Source organism: Ylistrum balloti, unplaced genomic scaffold (genome assembly GCF_031769215.1).
Source record: "Ylistrum balloti isolate Yb309-2 unplaced genomic scaffold, AGI_CSIRO_Ybal_v1 Utg370220, whole genome shotgun sequence".
NCBI classification, from domain to species: domain Eukaryota; kingdom Metazoa; phylum Mollusca; class Bivalvia; order Pectinida; family Pectinidae; genus Ylistrum; species Ylistrum balloti.
In genome coordinates, this window is record NW_026782185.1 from 97,864 (window position 1) to 125,779 (window position 27,916).

The following is a 27,916-nucleotide window of genomic DNA, read 5'->3' on the forward strand; positions in this document are numbered from 1 at the left end:
GTCCTCCCAGATTTGTCCTTGGGAGATACTAAGCGTTCCCGTAGACTGTTTCAAGTTTTAAAATGAAAACTGACACCTGGGGATCAGTTTGTTGCCGAAGACTGAATCTCTCTTCTTCTTTGATGAGTTCGTTCAATAAAATGTTCCTGCCGAGTGCTGATGTTGGCGTCCTTTATCTTCGTCTGTGTAGTCACTGATGGTTATGTTGGATTTCTGTTGGATTCCTACCACGTCTCGTTTGTGCTGGAATGGGTTTTGGGAGTCGAATGCTGAGTACCGGTCCGTGTGTGTAGCCTTCCGGTAAAGTGTTGTTTTAACCCAACTGTCTGGTGTCACATAAACCTGTACGCTTACATAGGGAGACTGGCATCCAATGACATTCCAAGGTAAACTTAATACGTATGACAACAACTCACTTTAATCGTCAATCTTACCCGTGCGTAATTGAAACTTACCTGGACACGGGTGTCGCTACCGGACACACGGCTGACTTCACTCAGGTGTGACGACAGCCCGAGGCTACTACGTTATAAGGTTATTAATTAGCACTGATATTCACCTGCGCGGATCCAAAAGCTGCTACGCTATAGACATTAATTCGTTATGTGAAATTCGTTATATATTTTGATTTTAACATATAAATGATAGGGCGATTGACGGGGAATGAAAATCACTACGTTATAACCATTAATTCGTTGTAAGCGTGTTCGTTATAAAAGTGTTTTACTGTAGGGGGATCCACGTTGTTGATGTGGTCTAAAAATCTACTGATCTCCGACGACAAAACCTTCACAATTTTATCATCTACTTATCTGAACCAGGCAGATGAGGGACCTGCAGTCTGTTCCTCACGGGCCTCCAGAAGGTTAGCCATCATTGGACAACCAGGTGATCACACGGTAGATCCGTCTTGTTGCTGATGTCCGCATTGAGACAGAACCCAAATAAAATGGAAGCCTGGTTTGCTCTCTCTCTCTCTCTCTCTCTCTCTCTCTCTCTCTCTCTCTCTCTCTCTCTCTCTCTCTCTCTCTCTCTCTCTCTCTCTCTCTCTCTCTCTCTCTCTCTCTCTGTGTGTGAGAGAGAGAGAGAGAGTTATATAAGGAACGTGACAAAGTTCGTGAACATCTGATTTTGTTGATGATACAGATCAATACATCTTGTGTACTATCGTTAACAGTTCATTGATGTATGAATGTATGGGAAAAGTGTACCTGCGATATCAACGACGACAAATACCACAGGAAGATTATTGATTTTGCAATGCAACACAGGTGGAGAAACTACTATCTTTCTGAATTCGACTTTGAATCATTATTGTATTGTTAGTGTCAAATATAAGTGAATAAAATAAATAAATGAAAAGATATTACATACAGTCTACACTTTCTATATCAATTTATTTACTGTTTGAATACTGTTGAATAAGTTATGCAGCATATGTTTCTCACGCAAACTGACCTCTCCGATAAAGACCCGCGACCACCCGTTGTATGTTATGAAGTGGGCCGGCGTACAGACGATAGTACCTTCGATCCTGTGTATATACATTGTATGCGTAAAGGGGTCAGCTATTTCCTCACATAGCATCATGGCGGCCTCAGTGAACGACAGAGATAATGGTAATCCAGAAATATTCAACATTGATGCTATGCCATCTCCTACTTCAAATAAGAAATTAGGCCAGCTACCAGATGACGTAATTAAGCAGTTTTTTATCAACGTAAGTAAGAGGTGTTATTGAGTCTTGACCATTTACTACATGCTCGGTATACAAACTACGCACAACGGTCGCTTGAAATTCGTGTGGATGGATGTTATTGAGATAGACAGTGAAAGTGTTGTTTATACATGTAATGCATAACACCTCCAATCTGTATACCACTTTACATCTTTGTCCATATGTCTATTTCATGTAAATACACGTATGCAAATTTGATACGTACACTCAAACTATTTTCTATGGAGCGTCATAGTTGTCATATATGTTGTATAGCATACGATATGAAATGATATTTTCATTATATCTATATCATTGGGATAGGATTCAGTTTTATTATATGATCCTATTTTATCGTTTTACTTCTTTAATTTTATAAAAATAGTTTATTTCATCAGTATTTACATGACGTCACTAATATATGATTTGGTTTTACGAATTTATCATTTGGTTGATCGTGATATGATTCGATATTTTTTTTATTAATGTTTAAATCTTGCCGTTATTTGCTGTAACTTTAGTATGTGCTTTTTCCATCGCATGGTATGGATATGACGTGAAATTCTGCTTTTAAAAGGAAAATGTGCTCTAACCGGAACCGGAAATCTGACTGATTTTTTTTAATGATAACTTACCTACAAAGATTAGCATTACCTTTAGTTATTCTAATACTGTAACGGCAACAACATATAATATAATAGCGAAGCCGAATGAAAAAACCAAGATAACATCAAAGCATGCAATAATGAAATAAAATGATATAACAATGAAAGTTATCAATAGAACAGTAGAAACAAATACCATGTGAACATAGTATGATGATATACATTAATATATATTTGATATCAAATTATATTTTGATGTATTTAGATTAAATAATGGCAACATCAAAATCAAATAATGTAATGACAAGATTTATAAATATACGAAAAAATCAAAAGTTATTGATGAAATCATATTTTGAAATTATCAATTTATACATATTTCTAGCATAAAATGCTTAATGCACATACATATATATCACGTATTTATCTTGGAACAAGCAAGTCAATGATAAGAATGTTCTTTTAAACATGAAGTAATACAGTTAACACACGACTATTCATTGAAAAAGCAATGGATACCAATATTTCTATTATTTTTGTGAGAATATCTTCATACTGATATTCAGTAGGGACGATATCTTACTTATAAATTATATTTTGTCAGATAGTGGTGCAAATGCATGGATTTAAGAAGTGACCATTAAATAATAATTTAAATCTATGTCATGAACTGTATATGGAAATTTTTATTATTCTTTTTTAGCCTTAATCTCAACTGAAGAATCTGTAATGTTTTGATTTCAGTTTGCAAATATTGAGACCTTGCTACAATATTCTTTTTACATTACATTTTGATTACACTTATTTTAAAAAATCAAATTTGCATGCAGAAAATCCACCGAAAATCATACTGGCGTAGACAAAAACTAGTATTCGTAAATTGATTATTATTATAATTACAAGCTAACCGGTAATAGCTTAGTTTCACTTGCATCTATGGCATCTATTATTTGTTAAACGGATTTTATGTCCGTTACTATTGCTTCTCGACCTGTCAGCGAAGAGAAGAGAGGAAATAGTTTGAATCGACGAGAGTGGGATAAAGAGCTGATGTAGAGTTGAGTAGTCTATACTACATGTCCTTAATTATAATCGTGAAAACGGCCCCCTTGGCCTAATTATAACTCTAATCTTAACCTTGATTAGGCACGAAGCAGCAAAAAGCCGATGTAGGACATAGAAGATAAAGATAATCCCTCACTGTATTGATTTTGATATGTTTATAATATTTTGGAGGGCCGTCAAAATTTCTTGATAATTAGTTACTATAACTAATCTAATCCTAACCTCTGGCCGGCGTTACAACGCCTGCTTTTTTCGAGAAAAAAAAAACAAAACTAACTAAACACAGATGGATCTTATTGTGCGAGTTGGGACCGCCACTTTAAGTCCCATCCAACGGATAGTGTTGAAAATGGTTTTAACTATGGTATTATGTAGAAGCTTATTTTAGAGCAGATGATACTAGTACATTTGCATACTTACACCACTTATTTTAATCAATACATAGAGATAATATCAATATCAATCTGAAGGGAATAATAGTATATTCTGGAAATATCTCGACACACTCACACGCATTATCAGTAATTTGATTATATTCGGTATTGAAAAACGGTTACTTTCGTTTTGTTAAAGGGAGATAACTTGAAAACGACTGGATATGGAATTTAAATAGCGTATAGTCTGCTCATATAATTCAGTCGAAATGTTCTCTTGTCAGTTGTTGTTTAGTCGCCACTGTCTTAAATATGCATTCAAATATCATTACTATTAATGATTTTCCAGCTTCGGTCTCACCTTATTGACTAATTTGCTTCATAATCTGAACATGAATATTGTATGATTTTCACACCTTCTATCTATTTTCCCAGACCACATCTTTATAAAACTTTGAGCTCGAAATACGATTTTAGATACACATAACGATTACAAAGTGTATAATATGAATTAAAAAAGGTTCAATAAAGGTTCAATAAAAATTGTCAAACCAAACTTACAGGTGGCAACATTGAAAAATCCGAAAGGGACGAAACAGCTGCATGATGCCGTTTCAATTATTGTTGTGCTTTACTGTATCTAGTTTTTAAAGGTGCTATTCACTATTGGCTTTTGTGTTATCATCGTACAATTGGCCGGAGATAATGTCATGCCTACGTGACAAATGACATGTTATCTTCTATTTTCTCGCATTGGCTTTAAACAACATAAAATGGCGGACACAGAAAGAAGCATAACGATATTAAATGGCTATACAGGAGAAACACATCCGCATATATATAATTTGGAAGCAAAGCCTCCTTCTTCTAATGTACAGAAGCCAGGACAATTACCCGAAGATGAAATCCGCACATTCTTCGAAGATGTATGGATATTATGTTTAATCTCTGATATGTTAACTCAATGTTTTGAAAAACATGATTTAGGTGAAGTATGAATTAAGTTTTGTTACAAATGCAAATTGAACATTACAGACACAATACATATGCTTTCCCTTTCTTTAAAATTGTTTTATTGTAATCCACATAAACAATTTGATTGAAATTTGTTAACAAAATATGCCATTCATTGTACAATATAAATTTTAGAAAGCGTTTGTGTTATGCGTCATATTCCTCTATTTTAAAAAAAATAATTGAATTGGAAACATTTCCGGATCATGGCTCTGAATATCAAATCATACTTCTATGTGTGTTTTTTATTTTTCATTTCTTGTTTTATTTCATAAAATAATGTTTATTTATTTTCATTTACTTTTTTCATTTGTGTTTTTATTGTTATTATCTGGTTGACAAGGCTATGCCAATGCTTAACTTCCAAATTCGCGTACTACATTTTCCTAACTGTGATAACTTTACATTGAGATTAACCTTACAAATACCTATATTCCGCTTTCACTAAAATGTCAATAATTCATGAATATCTCACATGTTAATTCTAAATATATGTCGAAAACGATATCTATATATGTTAAAGATTTCCAAAAGACACAAAAGTTTTTTTTTATGATTTTGAACAAAACTGATTTGTTTTTATTTTTATAGGGGTATGTCATCGTAGAAAATTTTTTCAAGCCAGAGGAACTGGATCCATGTAAAACTGCAATAAATGATATGTTGGATGAAATGGCACAACAGTTTTTAGCGAAAGGCAAAATTAAAGGTAAGTATGAACTGTTTCACAACTTTTATGATTTTTCCAAACAAAATAAGCATTTTCGTTATATTGATTCTGCTATATAATACTCAGTATTGTTATATCTAGTGCGTTGTTAGCTTGTGTAGGTAATTTCTGTCATTTGACTTTTAATTCGTTCAATTGCTATTTTTTTCTATTTCTGTCAATTTCTTTAGCCTAGCTTATCCCCCTTTATGCATTTACGACCTAGATTAGTATCTCCACTGAATTATCTATAACTCGGTTACCTAAATCAATACCCATCGTTAACGTCTCTGTCAGCCATTATCGCTGTCTTTACATATGCATAATCAACTTGATATGAGACGACGTACTCATTTCATTTATTCGACTTAATCAGAAAATACAACACGAAATATGAGACATGATTTTTTTGTTGTTTAATTGCATGATAATACTCAACTTTATGAGAAACACTGACAGTTATGTAACTATTTAACCTGTTCTGTTTACTTTTATCTGTTATTAAATTACCTTGTGCATAACCTAAATAAATTTCAAGATCATGTTTCCATGTTATAGGTCTGGTTTTATAGTTTGTAAATACAGTCGAACCTCCTTATCGCGAACTCGTATAATTCGGACCACCCGTTCACTTCGAAGTATATAGTTTGCCAAACATTTCATCAAACATTCAATATAATCTAAGTCGAATATTCGGATCACTCGAAGTTTTCCAACGGCCTCGCCGATTTCGAAATAACGAAGTTCAATTGTAGCTTACTCACTTAAAGGTATCTAAACTATGGTCATAAATATGGTTTCTGATAGAAAATGTTGCTCATTAAAACTATACTTACCGTGTAGCATCGCTCTACTTTAACTCCTAATATTAGTTAGCTTATTAGCTGTGTAGCAAGGTAAGTCATAAATTCATTGCACCCTCAAATATACCCCTCTAATCCATCCCAAACTATCTCATCCATCCCTAAAATATGTGAGCCTCCCTCTGTTTCAATGGTATGTTATATACGCAATTATTCATTGCTCTGCTTTTAATTATGATGATAATTGCAGGCATGAAAAAAAAGACAAATGTTATGTTAGGAACGCAAACGTTCATATTCAAATGGGCATACCAATATTGAATCTGTATATTTCCATTGACAGAACTGTACAAAGAATATGGTTTTTACGAAAGGCTTTCCATGATTGAGCGTGACTTCCCAGGGGCAAATATAGTGTTACATAAGCTTGGCAAACTTCCACAGGTATTTTAAAATATATGATCTCTCAAATCATTTTAGTTGTTGTCAGCTGATCACTTGTATTTCTTTCTTCTAAATGTTATAAAAGGAGATGTAAATGTGTGGATTTTCCATTATCTTAACTATAATGTATATTTATATATAATTAATTATTGTATATATTTCCTCATTTTGCCAGACACGCAAAAACTGATTGCATAACTATTCTATTCTAGGCTTTTAAAGACTTATGGACAAATGAACGCCTTTTGAACGTGGTTGAACAGTTAATTGGTCCAGATATTGCTGGACATCCGGTTTGGAATCTTCGAACGAAGACTCCTCAGAACGAAGCAACTACTGTGCCGTGGCATCAAGGTAGACAACTGTCAAAGTTATTTTTAACGACAGAAGATGCCAGCCTATTGGATATGATATTCCTCATATCTGTTTACGCTGATTATATCCGCATACTCTCTAGATTCTTCCTATCTGGACATTTTGATGTAAATGATAATGAAACCTTTTTTCTCTAGATTTTGCCTATCTAGATAATGTTGATGTATGGTGCTAATTTTTCAAACATATTCTTTCTAGATTCTGTCTATCTTTATATAACTGACATGTGTTGATAAGTATACAAACTAACTCTCTCTAGGTTGGATGATATTTCGACATGCTGATGATTTTACAACCCTACCCTTTCAAGAATCTACTTATCTGGAAAATGTTGAAGTATGGTGATAAGAATACAACCCTTCTCACTCTAGATTATGTATATTTGGATAATGCTGATGCATTGTGATGATTATACAAACCTGCTTTCTCTAGATTCTACCTATCTGAATTACATTGATGCATGATGATGATCATACAAACTTACCCTCCCTAGATTCCGCCTATCTGGATAATGACTCCTACAAGGTGTTACAACCAACAGCCTGGATACCTCTTATAGACGCTACAGAGCAAAATGGATGTATGCAGGTATATCTACACACGTGTCCAAAGGGATTTTCTTCAGTTTATATATATATACCACTCAATTTGAAATCAATGGGAGAATGGGAGAACAAAATATGCCTTTTAGATGATATAATCATAATAGAGACACTTATTCAGCTCGTTTCGTTTCTACAAACACACACACGGCGAAAAATCGTCCCCATTGTATCTTTTTTTATCTAAAATAATGTAAAACAATTTCCTGATATCATAACTATAACGCCTTCAATTAGTGTTTCAGTAACCAGTGTAATTAACAGTATATAGAAAAAATCCTTAAACTCGAGTTTAACGATTTATGCTTGAAATGTAACATTAATTACGTGGATTTTCAAAGATTAACATGGCGCGTGTCGTCGATAAATTTGACATATACCATCTAGGACATCTGAACTTCTTCTCCCTGCAGGAGTCTCCATGTTAATCTTTTTTATTAATATTTTGCCTTAGTTTCATCGAAAATGAATTTTTAAAATGGTGTTTTGATATAATTTCCTATCCTAATCTTTATTAGGTGGCTCATCGTGGTCACAAAACCGGAAAGGTTGCTACTCACCAGTGTTGCTATGGAGGCACATGGTATGTTATGCTTGAGGAGGACGAAATGGCGAAATCATTAGGTAGGTATTGATCTATGTCGCTGATTCGTCAGTAGTGATACAGATATGGCGTGTGTGATATACTGTATTTGTCAGATTTCATAAATTTAAATTTCATCTTCCGAACGGGTATTCGTAAAACAAATAAATCTAATCTTTTTGGCAGTATTAAATTTAGATAGAACAGTCGTGCTATTATCACGAAAGTCTTGATAATTCGGCAACGTTATTTGTACATTTTTTTAATTTTCAGATGTAAACATCGAGTCTGATATCAAGACGTGTCCTATTCCATACGGTGGCATGCTACTATTAAACAACATGATACCTCATAGAAGGTAACGCGAGGAATTTTGATATTATTATTTTTTAATACTATTGTATTAAAGACAGTATTTTGGTGACAGTTTTTACTTTAGCGGGTGCCCTATGAAAATGCCAAGTGTACTCTATTATCTTGTGAAGTATTAATTACAATGCAATTTGTTGTATTTATTTTTATTATGCAGCTTGCCAAATCTTTCTAAGCAAATTCGATGGAGTTTGGACCTGCGCTGGCAAAAACCTTCGCTTCCGTTTGGATTTTACAACATGAAGGAAGGCATTTTAATGCGAACATCTAAAGATCCTAACTACAAAGCCAACTGGGATGCATTTGAAGGTGTCGATCGCCATGATAAACAGAGGGAATCGGTCAAGGACATTCTTGAGGTATAATTATACAGTCAAATGTTCATTACGTTGTTACATATTGTCATTTAACGAATTTTAGGGTTTATGGAAGCCCAGGTTTCCACTGTAGTACCGTATGTAGAATACACAATCTCCATTCCTATGTCAAAGTTTGGTGTTCATTTTTCTGTTTTTCGATAGTTTAAGATATAGGTAAGGTATGTAATAGATATTGTATATAAATGCCGACAAAGAAATTTTATTTATTTACGGTCGTAAAGCTACCGAAATGCACAGTTTACAAAATACTGATATTTTATTAAATAGGCAAGTAAAAGTAAAAGAAAGTAAAACCTTCCAAAAAATCAAATTCCAGTGATCAAATACATGAATGCCTTTATAAAATTGAAGGCGGATTTGTTCGGGGTTAAGAACTGCATATATACGTTTGTTCAAATATTAATGTAGGAATATTTTGGCCTAATATCCTAATTTAACCAGAAAATAATGCATAATGCATTATTCTAGTTCTTGTTTGATAAACCTCTTTTTATATCCTTTCAGCCGTCCAGTGATCCTGATTACGATACCACAATACAAGGACCATGGATGAAGAAATGGGAAATTGTTCACATGAATCAACATACTGCTAAATTATCTGACGAGACTCTGAGCACTTGGCATGGCCACAAAGCATAACAAACACCATATAGTTTCAAATTAATGTTCAGTACACTATAGGCCAAATTTTTAAAATCGATCCTGAATGATGATATTGAAAATGATAAATTTTGTGATTTAAAGGTGCATACGCTGGTTAATAACAATTATTATTATCATTATTTTAATTCATCCTGAATGATAATATCTAAGATAATACATTTTGTAATGTAAAGGTGCTTGGGCTGATTTTGTTTAATGTTTTGTATGTACCTGTACCTATTATTGAGAAAGTATTAAAAATTCGTGAAATCAATGCCGTTGTAGTTATTTCAGATCTAAACAATATATGATAACATAAATAAAACTTTTTCTATGCTTATTTATCTTAGATAGTTATGACAAGAAGGTGAAATTCAATGGTAATATCTTCAGTACAGCTGCATATTCACAACGTTAGAACCAGACCACGTTCAATGTTTATGCATTTATCTAAACACTATTTAGACTACTTCGGGTGTACCCAATATAACATCATCAATTTTTTACTGTTATTTAAAACACAGGGCGCTCAAAACACAAAATATATGAAATATGTATAATTTATTAGTGGTACGCCTTGGTGCATTATCGGAAATATTACCGCTTCTTTGTGTTCGCGCTGTCATCCCATGCTAAAAATTGTAGTTTGTTATCCAAATTAATTGTCAATAAAAATGAGAGTAGAAATTATTTGTCTTAAGTTTCCATCTTAATTACGATTTGATTGCTCGAAACAATAAAACAATAAAATTCTTGAATGCAATTATAGTTATTTTTGTGAATCTTTTCAGACCTACGTCGTTGATATATAACATTGTTTTGATAGAATGTCACAGAAATCAAGGGAATACCAGCTAGCAACATAATCAAAATTTAAATTTAAAACCGGGGGCAAGTGATATCAAAACAAAGATTAACATGGATAGCCTTGGTGAAGTACGGGGTGAATCAGACCAGGTGTATATCAATGTGATTACAACAATGAAGCTACCAGGCATTTTAAGGAAATCGAAATAATGAAAAAAAAATAATCATCGCTTTACAAAATCCTATTTCTGTTGTGACGTAATGGCATGTACAAAAAGACACGAAGATATCATCTTGTTTTATTATTGTTTGGTAAACCAAAGCTCCAGTTACAATGAAGCCTGTGGTTGGTATCTTTAACATTGCTATCTAAATATCTGAGCTTGACCTTGGCAAAGGTGAGCAAACAGTCCACTTAATAGCGTGTCATCTTCTACGGGTATGATGGTCGATAGTACATGTTGTCGTTATCAAGAATCTAAGTGAAGCGTTTATATAATAGATAACGCTTTATATAAGCTTTGCAATAATGGGTTTGTTCAAACACGCTAAATATCTAAAATACGTAAACCTGATATCATATAAAAACTGTTAGATATTGCTCCAAAGCAAAAGGTCCTTTTCGCAAATAGAACCTTTACAAACAATTTCCATAATCACAATAAGACAAATACTCATTGTTAAGTTCATAATAGATTAAGGAAAGAATTAAAAACATTTTCTTGTTGGGTACAGTTCATATAAAATGCAATGATATCAGTTATACAATAAAGGACCAACTTGTTGTACTTGATATACTCAACAAAAAAAGAAAGGTTAACATGTTTCCTTGGCGAATACCTGTCAATGAGTGAAAACAAAATGACGTTTGTGCAATATTAGAAAATGGTAATGTTTTACATTACAAAATCCAAGAGGGTTACCAAAATCATTCAAGCGTGAAAGTCTGTATTAGCGAAAGAGCTGCACAAGGTTTTCTGCGACTAACTTGTATCTTCGCTTGAATTTCATAAACATTCAAACTGACAACTGTTCCTTAGATTCTTAGGACCTAGAAGTCACCGAATCTTGCTATCTATCAACTTTATCATTATGCCCCGGCTGTCACAAGCACAGAGAGAAAGGACTTTAGGCATGATCCAGGCTGGGGAGTCTCGCCGTCGAGTTGCACGGCATTTTGGTTGCAATGTTCAGACAATTTGCCAGTTGGTAAGTCGTTTAATCAAACTGGGTCAACATGCGATCGTCCCCGAAGCGGCCGACCCCGTAAAACGACCGCCAGGGATGACCGTCGTATACGATTGATACACTTGCGCAATCGATTCGTAACCGCAGTAGAGACTACAAGGACATTGTTTGGGCGTCGTGTGTCTCCCCAAACAGTCCGCAACAGGTTGAGGGCCTACCAATTGAAAGCGCGGCGTCCCTACACTGGACCCAATTTGTTGCGACGTCACCGTAATAATCGCCGTAACTGGACCTGTGTTCACCATCGTTGGGCCTTACGACAATGGAACAATGTTCTGTTTTCAGATGACTCCAGGTTTTGTCTGCAACACGGTGACGGAAGGCGCAGAGTGTGGAGGCGACGAAGGGAGCGTTTTGCGAACTGCTGCGTCGCAGAACGGGACCGCTTTGGCGGCGGAAGTGTAATGGTTTGGGGTGGTATTTGTGGGGGGACTCGTAACAGACTTGTTGTGTTAAATGGCAATTTGACCGGCATTCGATATCGGGACGAAATTTTAAGACCAGTGGTTCTGCCATTCTTAAGACGCCATGGTATTGGCGCCATTTTTCAACATGATAACGCACCAGCGCACACCAGTCGCGTCAGCAGAACTTTCTTGCAGCAGAATAACGTACAGGTGTTAGATTGGCCATCTAAATCACCTGATTTGTCACCGATTGAGCATGTCTGGGACGTTCTTGGGCGACGCGTGAGAGAACGTCAAAATCAGCCGTCAAACTTGCAGGAGATGGCCCAAGCCTTGATCGCTGAATGGAACAACATCTCTCCTCGAATTATCTGCCGGTTTACGAGTTCCATGCGCCGACGCTGCAATGCTGTTTACTTCGCAAACGGTGGCCATACCCGTTACTAATGGTGTTACCTTTGAATTTGACCCCAACGTCCTTTACAGTCGAATAAAAACAACTGAACGCAAAGTTTTATAATGAACCATGACTGCAGTATTATCAGAATTGATCAATTACTTTATTCGTACATGATTGGTAAGGATTTATGAAGGGGTTAATTAATTAATCACAGAATAAAGTAGTGTTACCTTTCTTTTTTTGTTTAGTATATAATACATATGTATATAGCTATATTACGATACATTCACTATTGCGACGATGAAAACTAATGAGAAATGCATATTTTAAACTATGATTGTACTATTTCTCAAACTCACGGTTAAAGTTATATATTTTAATCAGTTGTTTATCTCTTATCTGGGTGGTCGGGTGGCGAAGTGGTAACGCACTCACCTTTCACCTAGCCGACCGGGGTTCGGTAAAGGGTCACCTGCCCGACTACGTGGGTTTTCCCCGGGTACTCCGGTTTCCTCCCACAATAAGACCCCTCGCACGCTTACATCCGGGCCAACAAGAGTGATTAGTATAAGTTGACATAACTTGTTTCCCAATTGTTGTAAAATAAATAAAGTTTATATTATCTCTTATATCTTATCTAATGCTTATAGATCATTTCAAAACTAATCAACCGAAAGAAATGAGTGATCCTTAAAATTGAAAAAAAAAATATATATGTCATTTTTTGATGAACCAACTCATGGTAACTCGCCTTGCAATTTGCTCGAAAAAATGGATTTGAAAATCGTTCATTATAATATTATTATATATAATTGTTTAATATTTTAGCAGAAATATGTCAGAAGCACACTTATCGCGTACTTTTGATGTAGGTCAAACAACAGATAGCGCGCTGACCCCACATACATTACAAATATTATGAGATGAAACTCCAAGATGGCAGATGTGGCTGTTACTATACGTCCTATAGAGTACGGACTGGTTGGAGATGAACACCCCGAGTTGTTCGACATCCGGGCGATGCCTACTCCCAATAAAGACATGAAACCAGGACAACTTCCTAGTCACATGATCAAGCAGTTCTTTGAAGATGTACGCATGTATCAATGTATACCTTACACATTTGTAGTTTTTTTCAATTTTTTTTTTTTTTTCATATTTTAGCAAAATTCGAAATTAGCATACCTTAATCATTATCAACAGTAAATATTGTATTTTATGTCATAATGTTACGCTATATGGTATTCAAGTACCGGGGTAAGAAGCTTGATGTAACAAACAAATTATGTACACATTATTAGCAATATATGAAAACATTTTTTTATTTATTTCTCAATTTAATTCGCGTATTATGAACAAAAAATCTGTATTAGGGTATTGATAAAGTATAAGAACATTTGTTTATATTAACAGGGTTATGTCCTTGTAAAGGAATTCTTTTCCTCTTCTGAACTGGACCCCTGTAGAAAGGCTGTTGAAGATCAGGTAGAGAGGTTAGCTCAAAAACTGTTCCAAGCCGGAAAAATCAAAGGTAAATTAATTTGCACTGTTAGTTTTTTAAATGAAGATGTTTCTGTATCATATTACAGGTGAAACAATAATCGAAAAAGGATAATAAGTTAACAGTAAGGCATACCTTAATGTATTTCTGATGTAGAACATAAGTCTCGAAGTTGATATCTTTTGCCTTTTGTCTAGAATTGTTCGCCTTTTGCGAAGACATTGCATTGTCATGCAACAGGTTTTCAATAGCTGAAGAATATCATATAAAAAATTATGAGATGGTTTGCTGGACACAAGCATTACGAAGAACCCACTTTTGGACAAAAAATAGTATTCTGTTCAATCTTAATGCAAACCAATTACATCAACAGTCAACATGATATCATTTATATACATATTTCTTAATAGCATCATATCTCATAGTCGTTTCCATGTTAATAGGCGTTTATATTCCCTCAAAAAGTGATACAAACATTAACATACAAATGATAAACTTGTATAGGTATAATGTGTGCTGAATCATTTCAGATCTCTACAATGAATATGGCCTTTTTAAAAGATTAACCCATATTGAAAAAGATTTCCCAGGGGCGAATATCATTTTGCACAAATATCCGGAGCTAACTGAGGTAGGTTTACGCGACAATTGCCAATTTTAGTATCTCGTTATTTACGTATGCAAAGAGTGTTAAATTCCGTATAGACAAACATATATTCTTTCCTGCATGATGAATGTGAAACAATTTAACAAATACATACAAAAAATTTCAATAGATTATATACATAAGTCATTATCGTTCGTCACTTTAAAAGTAAAGCAAAAATAACTCATTTTTATGGATTTCCGAATGTATTGTGCATACACATTTTTATAACTTATTGGTCCGATTAGCAGTGCACCATATAAAAATTTAATTGATCCTTACAAATTAAAATTAAGATCCTTTTCATTTTCGAGATTTCAAATCAAGTTATCCTTTTTTAATGAGGAATTTGACAAAAAGACATTTGAAATGTATTTAGGCATTTAAAAACCTTTGGACCAATGAACGTCTCCTGAATGTCGTTGAACAACTCATTGGCCCAGAAATAGCCGGTCATCCATTATGGAACCTACGTACGAAAACTCCTCAGAACGAGGCTACAACAGTCCCATGGCATCAGGGTAAATGAAAGCAGGATGTTATTGTATATGTGTATCTGGTTGAAAGACTCACGACTTCTTTTTTTTAATTTTTAAGCATCCATTTTTTACGTTTCTTTTACAAAATTAACGGCATTAAAGTTCAATATGATATAGGAAGATTAAAATAGGTGAGACACGTTTAAGTTGGAATGTCACAACAACGTTCCTGCATCCCAAACACGGTGTTTACATATCTTAGTTGATGGACTAAATGTTCAAGCTCCTGTTCCAAATATTACTTTTTTTTGTGCGTGATGTCGTCAACTGCCAGACAAACACTTAACGCATGGGTTTCAAAAGATGCTATAAGTTAACGTAAATCATTGGGAAGTTTTACGGTCGTCATAATGATATCATCGATAGTTATTCTGTATTACCTGTTGGTTCCGAGGTTGTATACCTTGTTCTCATTTGAGAACGTGACATTTACTTGACCATGGCGATTGTCGTTGGTGAAGCAGAAGACGCATACTCGTGGTCTTCTCCTAATTCTTAATGGATCACCGTATATTTTGACCTAGTTTTATTGAATTTGAGTTTAATTATGATAATGTTCACAGGTTGGTATTTTTAGTCCAGTATTTGACTGACAAATAAGCAATACATTGATAGCTGTATGGTTTCCTTTACAAAAATAAACCTTCTCTGCCACATACGATGGTTTTCTACATGCTGTGTTTTAACTTTAACAATTTATCACATGAATGCATGCTGCGGTAATATTTAAGTTGGATATGTGTTCAATTTTAACGATCAAATCTTAGACTCTGCCTACCTGGACAATAAGTCTTACAAGGTCCTACAGCCCACAGCCTGGATACCTTTGTTGGATGCGACGGCTGACAATGGATGTATGCAGGTAAAGAGTAGATTTACTAGCGTACTAGGCATATCTGTGTACAAGACATAATAGCGTTTTATTTGAATATCAAAACTCATTGCACAGTTACAGTAAACAACAAATATAGTAACTATAATTATTTACCATACCATTGTTTAAATCGTCTTAAAATACCCATCCTCGACAAAGAAATGTATTCACAATTAACAAACTTATCCTACTTGAGCTTATCGATGGAATGTTCCTTTTTTATTATCATATTGCTTCAGTTTATTTCTAAATAAACAGGTAATACACCGAGGCCACAGAGCAGGGAAGGTAGCCACTCATCAATGTTGCCATGGAGGCACGTGGTATGTGATGGTGGATGAGGAGGAAATGGAGAAAAGTCTTGGTAAAATTTTGTTTGTCTTTAAGAAGTGTGGGGGTCTTAAAAACTTATTAAAGGTTTTCATAGTGTTATTCCTCTTATACAAATCAATATGTCGCCAATAGGACAAGTATATCAGAATAAGGATTTGTAAAAGGTGTTTTTCATATCACAAAACAACCCCCATCGCCAGCGTTGCAGCATTGCGTACATTAATGGTGTTGTGACATTATGTTCGATAGCACTTTGCGAAAACTTTATGATACCATGACGTCATATGCATTCTGACTCTTCGCAAGTGTCAAACGTATCTGATGAACAGAATCGGACATTCGTTTCCATTCCATATGTCATTAATGAAACATAAGTGTTGTTTTTGTTTTATAGGTATGAACCCAGCAACCGATATTGTCACGTGTGAAATACCATATGGTGGAATGTTACTGTTGAACAACATGATACCACACAGAAGGTAAATGTACAAATGCTTTTGTTTTTACAAAAATACATATCTAGTTAGATACCGTAAAGCTAATCACTGAATAATATTGCATCATACAGCTGTTTTCGAAAGAAATAGAAATGTCAGATACTAGATAGGGAGGTGCGCTCAGCCTACTATTCGATAGTTTTCGTAATTTTCATACATATCTGATTATTTCAGGGGGCGTCAAGTACATGTGTATTTTCTGAATCGTGTCATTTTTCAAATAAATTTAAATTTGACCGATACCCCTTAAGATTTTAACCATTGTAGACATTGATGGTGGTACATATTGATATAAACACTTACTAAATCTGTTGAGAGATTCATGATATATCCTGTCAGATTTTTCATTTCAAAGGTGGTTTAGTGTCAACCTTAAGCAGTTAATCTAGACTGACTACCACCGAAATCTAATGAGGTGTATAATCTGATGATGTGATATCATTGAATGTATAATTCTCTTGAAAGGTTAATGAAATATTACGTACACACTTTCGTTTTATTTTAAAAAGTGACAAGTTGGGCATTTGACCCTTTTATCTTGATCGATGACAACACAAAAGCTAATCTTGATTGTATGATATCATGGTGTCATATGGTACACAAGATAGGTATAACGGTCGCTCAGACGAGCAAAGCGATTCCAATGTGCCACACTGTATTAAACGGAAATTTGCATGCTAGTTCCTATCTCTGTTGAAAAGTCAACATTTAGCATCATGTAAGAAACCACCCTTACTAATTCTTCACATTTGCTTACTTCATGAAGCCTACCAAATGTTTCCGGGGATATACGTTGGAGCCTTGACCTACGCTGGCAGAAACCTGACCTACCTTTTGGCTTTTATGATTTGAAACAAGGCGTTCTCATGAGGACTGCTAAAGATCCTAATTTCAAAATGTCGTGGGATGTCTTTGATAGTACCGTTCGACATTCGCTTTTGAGGGAGGCGACTGTCGAGGTTAGTAAATAAGACCAGCAATCTGGTCTCAGATGCCATTCGGATTTCATGTCGTTTAACCTTACTCATGATTATAATCAGTTCATGTTTTACAGTGACAATATTCAATCGTCCATAACTATAGAAAAATTGATCACTAACATTGATTAGTGTATAGATATTTAAGATAGTTGCAACTCGCACTTTGGCTGGAATAAGGAGTGTGATGCGTTTACTTTGAATGTTTGTTCGTTTCAAATATATTGTTTGGTTATATTTTGTTTGAAATGTAAATTATTTGATTTATGTTTAAAGTTATTTTCGTAAATGTGATATTTCTGTATTGCGTTGCTCTACATTGCAAAACCTCGTTACTGAAATCTTATTGTTTAAGAAAATGGAACGAAAGCAGGGTCAATATCCAAATACAGCTGCTCGTTGTCTGTGATATGACAAAAAAGAAACAAAAACAAAACAAAGTATAATTTTTTTACCGGATTTTGATCTCTTTCACATGATTTTGTAACTTTTCCTTTTTGTTAGAATACAAATGAGGACGAATTCGACACGACTATTCAGGGACCATGGATGAAAAAATGGGAAATTGTGCATGTGAACCGACATGTTGAAAGCTACAGAGAGGATCGCGTTGCAGACAAGTCCTAACTTTTAAATCACCGACTGAAGACTTGATAGCTTCACTTTGTTTTGCATCATAGAATATTCAGATTTGTCGTCGGAGTTCGTAATTTAAATTTCAAGAAGTTCTAACTCTAGTTAAGAAAGTTTATTTATAATTGTACATACTTTTTTCAACACTTTTACATTTTTATGCTTGTCATGTTAAGCTCACTTGCGAAAGTTGTAATAAACATATCAAACTCTCCCTTGTTCTAGTATTAATCACAATGCATACTGTGCGATGCAATTTCTGTTCCCTATAAGAATAGGACAGTATACCATACTTATCACAATATGTAAGTAACGTTTAAGTACAAGTGAATGAAAAGTATTAAAAGGAATGATTGATTTTTATACATTTGACTTTGCAACGCAAAGCCTGAATTTTTCATCTCTCCTCCTGGGCCAATTAGAAATCCATGAGCTTAGCTTTCACCCTGAACACTGGTAGGTGTCACTCGTACACATCAAAAATATACATAATGAAAACACGATGGGCTTTATAAAATATACGGAAAATGAAATAAACCCGATATCCTTTCTAAATAGTCAATATAAAATGTAATATTGTAGCAGTGGAATGAAGGCGAGTGATGTCAGCAACTTATTGATCAAGGACTTAATCAATGGCTCTCCAACCCCAGCGGCCTCACTGAAAATATGTACATGCTGAATATCAGAAAATATAGAGATTTGCTGAATAAATAAAAAAAATGTTTATCTTTTACAAAAAGAAAATGTTATAAACCCGACATCAACTTTTAGTTTTGTTACAATAACTAGTTCAAATTATCCTGTTAAGTATACGTGCAATGATATTACGATATCTCTTGTGTCTGTGATAATCTCCATTATTGTTATATTAAGTAAACGTTATATTTGAACACATGAAATAGGAGCAAGTCACAACATGTCTTCACATAGTAGGGCTCTCATTTAACACATATCATCTACACTGTCAACAATCGTTCGTACACATATCATGATACATATGTACTTCATATACACATGTTCATACACTATAGATCAACCTAATTTAGTATTATATTTAATTTACATAGACACGATTTCCACAACCTTTTCTCTCACGGTTCTTTTTATAATAGAATTCTACAAAATGACAAAAAGAATATCTTTTCTGATAAAAAAAATTATCAAGGTAAAATAATCTTGCCCTTATAGGAAACCAGGGAACGAACAAGTTTTCGTAATGTTACATACAGAAAAATACTTATACAGAAAAATATAATATGAATACAGGTAGTCAAGAATAGACTTTTCTGTTTACACGAGGTGATGTTTCGTCACCGATTCCCCTGTGTATACACTCCGCTATTGCAGCTGATAGGACGAAGGAGAATTAATGAACATGGCGAATGTGTTCATCGAGCCTGTCCTTGCGGGGTACACCGGAGAGGAACATGCTGAGGTCTTTGACCTACGAGCAATTCCAAAACCTACAAAAGAACGGAGAGTGGGGCAACTATCGGAGGACGAAGTGCGGAGGTTCTTTCTAGAGGTGAATACGCTCATTTTGAGTTTCATTTAGTGATTTGTCTTATATATCTTGACTACATCCAAATTGATATTGTGTGTGACCGTAATAACAACACTCATCGCTGATTTACGTCAAATCCAAAATATACCATTGTTTGAAATATTCATTGTAAACGGAAAAATGTCGTCTCATCACAAGAAGGGAGAAAAACAAAAAAAATAAGCTTATTTTTGATATTATAGATGCAGATGGGTGTAGACTAATGTTTACACCTAGTACACTTATACCTCACAAGATAAAGACTAGGTTTACACGATGTTTATACTACTGGTAAACTATTTACACAGTAGACCTGGCACAGGTGATGGAGCTATCTCCCCAAAAAAAGTAATGGACAATAATTTTTACCTGTGTAATATTTAAAGTTCTTACCTGTATAGTATCCTACTGTTATGTCAATGACCTCGTTTTTATTCTTATGTAATTTTTGTACAGTATGTGCACACTAGGAGTTGATTAACAATGTTTTACTGATTAGTTATTTGCTCTTTGGTTTGGTAAAGAAGACCAGGTGGTAATTTTTACATGTATTTACCTGCATTGTAGTTATTACTATTAATATGAGCTGGTAAAAACAGGACTCCATTTAGGGTTTTGCTGCAAGAAATTGTGGGGGGGGGGAAGAAGGGGGACGCAAGCAACCGCTGACGCAGGATCCTCCAACGAAATGAAGCATTTGCTGTTAATATTTGAACGTTGAATTACGAGGAGAGAGTGTGAGGAATGTGAAAAAGCAAATGATTAATATTAATCTCAAAATATATCTGTTAAACAAATAATCTAACATTCCAAAATAAGCCTGTTTTGCCATCATAAATATTAACGACAGTGGACAGTATGTTACATAGACTTTTATTTTTTAAGTCGTATCTTATATAATTAATTGTGATATTTTTATTTTGTCAGTAAAAGGACTTTCATGATCATGAATAACATTTTTTAAATTTAAAACATTTACCTTTTATTGTGATTAATATACATCTTTTAATATTTACTGAATACGTTTAATTATATTGTACCAAACAGGTAGTATTGTAATATAAGGAATCTCTAGAACCATACAGGTAAAAACCAAACGTTGCCTTGACTTTTTACCTGTGTCTACTCCTAGTTTACATGTAATCTGTTTCTTGTAAACTAGAAGTCTTTTTATCGTGCATAACCAATGAAGTAGGGTGTAAAGAGTAGTCTATGTATATCATATTCAATACATGATTCAATCAATATTTGTTAATATTTCAAACATCCCCCCTCCCCCTTTCGGTACAGAAATACGTTTGCTAGCTAAATAGGATGTAAGAATACGTTAAATATCAATATAAGTCAACTTTAATGTAAACCATATTTTGAACAGGGATATGTACTTGTGAAGGATGTCTTCCGAAAAGAAACATTGGAAACCTGCAAAACGGCTATAAATGAAATGGTTGATGAACTGGCTCAAAAATTATACAAGGCAGGCAAAATTACAGGTAACGCTACCTTAATGTTTGCCCCTTTCATTCTTTATGTTTTCTATCTCTCAATTCTAATTTCTGTCAACCGATATTTTAATGATAACGTGCAGAGCGTTTGGGATTTAAGATTTCCATCATGCGTTTGTTCAGTAACAAAATTGTCAGTTGTGTAATAAGTGCGGAACAACTTTTTCAAATTTATTTTGATTTGAATTTCTTCACTTATGTGTCTTTTGTACAAGCAGATGGTAGACATTGCTTGTGGACTTCATGTCCACGAGGATTGTCGTACCATGCATGTTTTAATTCATTCAAATAGTGGCATGGTTCAGAATATACACATATATTTGAAGCTGTTCAAAAATTTCTAATATATGAAAGTTACGAAATGTATTTTATACTAGGGCTGCTTCACCTCCCCGTCTGGAATTTGACTGTTCATTCGATCACTTTGGATTTCCTTCAGTCGTCTCCTTGGCTTAGCGTCACTGACGAGTCCTAGAAGGACGAAACAGCCGTATGATGTAGTTTAATTTATTGTTTGGCTCTACATTATTGCATGTCTCTTGTATAATCTTCTGTAATTGTCCTACGATTACCCATTCAGATCACATTGAAATAAAGTAACTTTTTCATTAACAGATCTATGCACGAACTTTGGATTCTCCGATAGATTGATCCGTCTGGAAAAGCAGTTTCCGGGAGCAAATGTTCTCTTTATAAAACAAGCGCGATTAACTCAAGTTAGTATGCGTCTTAACATTATTTAAGACATGTCGTCAGAGCGGAAAGCAAGAGCAACGAAAAACAAGAAACAAAACAATAAAAATTAATAATAATGATATTAATCGAAAGAAAAGTATGATTATTCACGATTACCTAGTATGACTTGAACATTATTAAAAAATATAATAATTTTTTTTCCATTATGCAGATGATTATGAACTGTTTGGATTTTGTGGTCCTTTCTTGGCACGTCTATACAATTTCTAAAAAGACAAAGCACATCAATATTTTGTCTCAATATATAAATGATTTTGTACATTTTATATCAAACAAACTTCCTTCTTCCTATTCACATATTTCACAAGGCTTTTAAGGACCTCTGGACAGATGAAGCCTTATTGAACATTATTGAACAGTTGATAGGACCAGATATAGCCGGACATCCAGTTTGGAACCTGCGTGCAAAAATACCACGTGATGAGGCTACAACAGTGCCTTGGCATCAAGGTATCGATAGAAAATATTCAAACTATTCCTCCCTGATCCAAACTAATCGTTAAAAATATCTGATGTTTTCACTTACTCAGACAAAAAAATAACATAAGATTCATCTTAAATTATAATCGAATATTGTAAGGATTTTACGGTCAATTATATCTTTGTAAGCTACATAATTTCATTTAATCCATTTTTGTCTGTTTCTAAAAAGATCTTCAAGTTTATCATTCATAAACAATTCACGATCTGCTAGATATACAACATAAAAATATAGCTCAATATCAGATTGCCTGTCTCTATAGTAAACATAGTATGTATGCATCAATTCATCTCCCCGTTTGATGTTTCATAAGATCCATATAAGTGATAAAGGTCAGCAAGCACATCAAGAAAATACCAACATGACAACATAATCATAATCCAAACTCAAATTCCATAGAATTAGGGCAGAATAGGAACAAAAGTACAAGAAGAATAAGACCAAGTGTTCCGAAAGCGTAAGCGTCTCCTGTTTCACCTACGACACCTGCCATGTAAAACAATGGGCATTGGAACTGCATTCCTCATGCTAGACGTTGATAACTATTATATGCAACAATATATATATAACAAGCATTCATTATCTATTTTACTATATTTTCTATGAGAAGTTTTTTTATCATACAATCAAACACCTTTACAGTTAAGTTGAATGCCATCCAATAGTGGTTCCTTTTTTAATGTATCTATATTTTCAAAACTCTAAATTAAAATGATAAAAATCAGTATGATAAAAAATGAGATAAATGTATTGTGTGAAGCAAATGTACATTCTAACAATTATAATTTAAAAAGTGAATATCCAAGCGACTCTCCTACTTAACCATATCATAATTTACACGAGAACATCATACAGTATAACAATATATAAAGACTTATTTTATATATGCATTTAGTTTCATACACAGTAGGGCTATATTGCCATTTTCAAGTCAATATTACGGGCGTGCATTAATATCCGAATGAGTAAACTGATTTTGTTTTATCATATTATTTTATGATATAGACAATATTGTTTCTGATCTAAGGGGATTGGTAAGTATGAAGGAGACCATGACATATCATTGCATAACTTTAAGATTAGTAATTAATGTTAATAAAATATTCGATTGAGTTTTATGTCAATTGACCACATCCAACCACCATAGGTGCAAACTCTTAGTATTGACAACAGTGAAAGATTTACTATAACTCTGTTTTTTCTTGTCTTCATACGTTAAGACAAATTGGTGTACAGCAATGTCGACAAGACATCAATTTCTAAGTATTTTATACATCTATGAATGTTATTTACTAATAATGTCATCTGTCCTTATAATGCTTTTTCATCCTCGATACTCCAGGGGTTACAATCATTTGCGCCATCTCTGCGCCACTGGAACATTTAATGGCATAATTGAAGGTTTCTTGTGCGACACCTTATGAACAAGACAAAAAGATTTTTTTTGATCCTTTGATGTACATCAAATGAATCTAGAGGTCGCAAAACAGTGTATTGTGATGGCTTTGAAGTTGATTGTCGCTCCTTTGTAGTCTTCAAAAGGAATGCATCAGCCTGTAATTGGTCAGTTTGTTATTTCCTGGAACCAATCAGACTACTTTGCTTGTGCCTTCAATTTTGCCATGACATGTTCCAGGGATGCAAAGAGCCAAAGTGATCATCCTAACTCCTGGAGTATCGAGAGTAAAGTTTTATCGGCAATATTATAAAATTATCATTTTCAAAATCGGCTATATTGATCGACTGAAATTCACCAAGTTGCAATTTTCATTGTAGCTTTGAACACGTGTATTAGAGATGATACGCGCATTTGGACAGCATTATGCATGTAGCCATATAATTTATTTCAAGCATGTTCATGTAAACATAAGTTACTTAACTTAATGTAATATATTTTAACGATAATTTGTAGTAACATCCACTCTAGATAGCTGTAAAATGCGTTATATTTAACTTTTCAAAATAAATGTAATGGTTTCAGATAGTGGATACCTAGACACAAATAGTTATCGTGTGTTACAACCAACGGCGTGGATTCCGTTTGTGGACGCTACCGAAACTAACGGCTGTTTACAGGTGCGTATATCTACATTCTAAATGGTCGAAGAAACCGATGGTTGTCATACAGCAACATCTTTAAAAGTAATAATTTCTTTCATATTTCATTACATTTTGTGAAAATTGTTTTTATGTCATCCATAAAAAAATAGCTTAATATCAAACAGTCTAGTGTTCATATGGTGAGAAATAAATCACATGTTTGTCGTTCAATATTTAGAAAGAAACAGAAAACAGTAGCTTTACAGCATGAACTTCTGCTAACTTTGTTGTGAGAAAAGCCAAATAGCATGTACAGGTAGTAATACAAAATGAAGCTTCATGATGTTTAAAGATCTCTCGACTCTGATGAAATCATATTGTGACAGAGAAAATGACAAAAAAGTTATAGAAAGAAACAGGACACGAGATTCAAAGTCTCACGGCTCAGAATATACACATGTACTTGACATTGTCCGAAAATTATTGGGTATTTGAAAACATGCTATAAATGTGTTCGTCATTTGTACAATTAAGGAGAAATTACTTGTCTCTGTAATTGATAGATTATGCAAGGCGGTCACAAATCAGGAAAAGTTGCTACTCATCAGTGTTGTCATGGTGGCACGTGGTACGTCATGTTAGAAGAAGACGAGATGGAGAAAACACTAGGTAACACAATCCTTTAATAAATACTTGAATTGGTTTGAAATATTTCTTATTCTTTACACAGAAATTGTTTCCTTTTGTCTTTAACGAGGTGTTTCATGTTAACAAGTCAAATGTTATCATAGCCTTCATCAGACACGGACATATGTCTTTAGAATTGTGACAGGATATTACACGACAATTAAAACTGTTTGAATATTTATATATTTGTGATGATCATTGCAGAAGAATTTGTTTTGATACATAAAGGGACATTTTGATGTGTTTAGGTATCAATGTAAAGACAGACATCAGGACGTGCCCAGTTCCGTTAGGGAGTATTATTCTATTCAACAATTTAATTCCTCATAGAAGGTATGTACATGTACGTCACTAAATACATATTCAGTACCTGCTTGTTTCATTTTGCGTAACATTCTTCGTTTGTAATTATCTTTACAATCGGTAGACGAAAATATTAATTAACATTGTAAGCCTACATTAAATTGCTTAATTTGAATGGTGCAGTGTTCAGAACTCAATTTATACCTATGTACTTTACGTTCATCTGACATCACCCAACACTGAAACGTATTGAATTACAGGTCAGCTTCACCTACTCAACGTTAAATCCGGTCAATTTAATTTGCCTTATTTGCCTCCTATGTTTTGGTTCTTAAATTTCCTATCATCATTGACGTATCCTACAAGGACGAAACAGCTGTACTGTATCGTATTATAATCATAAATTTGTATTGAACATTGTTATTCATTTGGGTGTCGTTTGTACATTGTTTTGTATATCAATTTGCTGAAGCATTTTAGGCAAGACCAACTTACTTTGAAATATTTTTTATAGCAAAGTTCGCCCAAGAAATAGTTAACAAATATCAAAGACGGTTGAATTTAATACAAAATGTAATGGTAAGGAACGAAATCAGTTTCTTTGCACTGCAAAGATGTCAAAGTCATGTATTTTTCACATTCCCGCAGCTTCCTTTTGCAAACTAAAATTATATAAACAGAGTGTCATAAAATTTGAAGTAAAAAACACTAAACGGATTAAAACAATGTAAGGGAGATAACTTTGAACCGCTCATGTTGTCAAAATTACACTAAAGTAAAAAAGCATAATTCATTGATTATTTATGTCCCTCTTACGATCTTTCAATTGAAATCCTTATTATTGAGAAGCTAAAAAAGCATAAATATTTGTTTATATTTTTGTTGTGACAATATCAATGATTCTATATTTTCATTTTGTTCCTAGTGTCCCCAGACGGCTCTTCTCATGTTGAAATGGTATCCAGTTAATTCTCTTGTTTATTGTGATATTTCTTTTCATTCTATTCCTAATCAAGTTTGAATAACGTATCAGACCATGTCCGGTGGAGTGTTGACCTGCGCTGGCAGAATCCGGGTTACCCTTATGGGTATTATGACCTCAAAGAAGGGGTCATATTTCGGACAAAGGACAACCCTAACCCCGTGGTGGATTGGGACACGTTTGAAGGGGTTGATCGGTTCCAGATCAGTGCTGACGCTGTTAAAGAAAAAACGCAGGTGAATATGATTGCTTCTGAAAAAAGAATATTTTGACGGTAAACGAAATAATTTTTGCTAACGGTAGGTAGTATTTTCACAGTAAATGAAGTTAGATATATTAAGCAGGTAAAGTTGTTTTCCTTTCAATATAATTCACTGAAACAACATCCACTGAACAATGTTCATCGGAATACATTTTCGGATTTCGATCGAATTTACCACAGCATGATACATTCTCTGTGCTTCCTTTAGTCTAAAAAACCTATAGGAACTTCCATTATTCCGTTTTTTAAAAACTTCATCAGAAAATATTTTCATTGCTGTTTGATAAAATTTATGTTCTTGCTATAAACTGAACCATAGATATTTATAGATATTGTTTATGTTCGCAGGATGAAGAGGCAGTTGAATTTGATACCTCTATTCAAGGACCTTGGATGAAGAAATGGGAAATCGTCCATATCAATCAGCATGTGCTTAAAATGCAGAGTGAAGAAAAATCATCTTAACAGTTCTATTTCTGCTTATTTTATTGACAATTCAAATTTCATAGATTTAAGTCGATCAAATAACATTTACAACAGTATTGAAGCCCTGGTAAATACTAGCCACAATATACCACTCGGCTAGACAGAACTTCTCTTAAGCACCAAAGGTCTCGAGTTCCTAGCGGAGACATTGAAATAAAAGATAACCTCTGTTACAGTAAGAAAATTGTTTAAGAAGTTTACCGCACAAACCACACATTAACCGACTGTAGGATAAGAACAGCTTCAGAAGCAAGACTGGTTTGTTGTTTTTTAATCTTCGTTGTTTGCAATTCGTTGTTAACTATCTGGATGTTCTACTAA

General features: G+C 34.1%; 3 protein-coding genes across 3 annotated transcripts; all 3 read left to right on the plus strand.

Annotated features, from left to right (window-relative positions):
* Window positions 1-1,588: 1,588 nt before the first annotated feature.
* On the plus strand, window positions 1,589-9,959 carry LOC132551812 (phytanoyl-CoA dioxygenase domain-containing protein 1-like). The gene is made up of 9 exons (XM_060215956.1): window positions 1,589-1,720; window positions 5,367-5,484; window positions 6,631-6,731; window positions 6,944-7,085; window positions 7,600-7,694; window positions 8,227-8,332; window positions 8,565-8,649; window positions 8,821-9,022; window positions 9,548-9,959. Exons 1-9 carry the CDS (start codon window positions 1,589-1,591, stop codon window positions 9,680-9,682), a joined length of 1,116 nt encoding a protein of 371 aa, XP_060071939.1. The 3' UTR covers window positions 9,683-9,959.
* A 3,524-nt stretch (window positions 9,960-13,483) lies between these two features.
* Window positions 13,484-18,541, plus strand: LOC132551834 (uncharacterized). Its single transcript, XM_060215980.1, has 9 exons — window positions 13,484-13,639; window positions 13,961-14,078; window positions 14,579-14,679; window positions 15,074-15,215; window positions 16,001-16,095; window positions 16,366-16,471; window positions 16,835-16,919; window positions 17,704-17,896; window positions 18,419-18,541. The coding sequence occupies exons 1-9, from the start codon at window positions 13,484-13,486 to the stop codon at window positions 18,539-18,541; spliced, it is 1,119 nt and encodes a 372-aa protein (XP_060071963.1).
* A 1,384-nt stretch (window positions 18,542-19,925) lies between these two features.
* Window positions 19,926-27,574, plus strand: LOC132551810 (uncharacterized). Its single transcript, XM_060215954.1, has 9 exons — window positions 19,926-20,075; window positions 21,469-21,586; window positions 22,214-22,314; window positions 22,663-22,804; window positions 24,817-24,911; window positions 25,439-25,544; window positions 25,811-25,895; window positions 26,882-27,083; window positions 27,458-27,574. Exons 1-9 carry the CDS (start codon window positions 19,926-19,928, stop codon window positions 27,572-27,574), a joined length of 1,116 nt encoding a protein of 371 aa, XP_060071937.1.
* The last annotated feature ends 342 nt before the right edge of the window (window positions 27,575-27,916 follow it).

Excerpts from the sequence above, each read along its gene's own strand:
- LOC132551810 (XM_060215954.1), top strand. The coding sequence starts at position 19,926 with ATGGCGAATGTGTTCATCGAGCCTGTCCTTGCGGGGTACACCGGAGAG. Across the intron at positions 22,805-24,816 it reads AACAGTGCCTTGGCATCAAG|ATAGTGGATACCTAGACACA; the intron begins GTATCGATAGAA and ends TAATGGTTTCAG. Across the intron at positions 27,084-27,457 it reads CTGTTAAAGAAAAAACGCAG|GATGAAGAGGCAGTTGAATT; the intron begins GTGAATATGATT and ends TTATGTTCGCAG.
- LOC132551812 (XM_060215956.1), top strand. The coding sequence starts at position 1,589 with ATGGCGGCCTCAGTGAACGACAGAGATAATGGTAATCCAGAAATATTC. Across the intron at positions 5,485-6,630 it reads AGCGAAAGGCAAAATTAAAG|AACTGTACAAAGAATATGGT; the intron begins GTAAGTATGAAC and ends TTCCATTGACAG. Across the intron at positions 7,695-8,226 it reads AGCAAAATGGATGTATGCAG|GTGGCTCATCGTGGTCACAA; the intron begins GTATATCTACAC and ends AATCTTTATTAG.
- LOC132551834 (XM_060215980.1), top strand. The coding sequence starts at position 13,484 with ATGGCAGATGTGGCTGTTACTATACGTCCTATAGAGTACGGACTGGTT. Across the intron at positions 14,680-15,073 it reads AATATCCGGAGCTAACTGAG|GCATTTAAAAACCTTTGGAC; the intron begins GTAGGTTTACGC and ends AAATGTATTTAG. Across the intron at positions 16,472-16,834 it reads GGAAATGGAGAAAAGTCTTG|GTATGAACCCAGCAACCGAT; the intron begins GTAAAATTTTGT and ends TTTGTTTTATAG.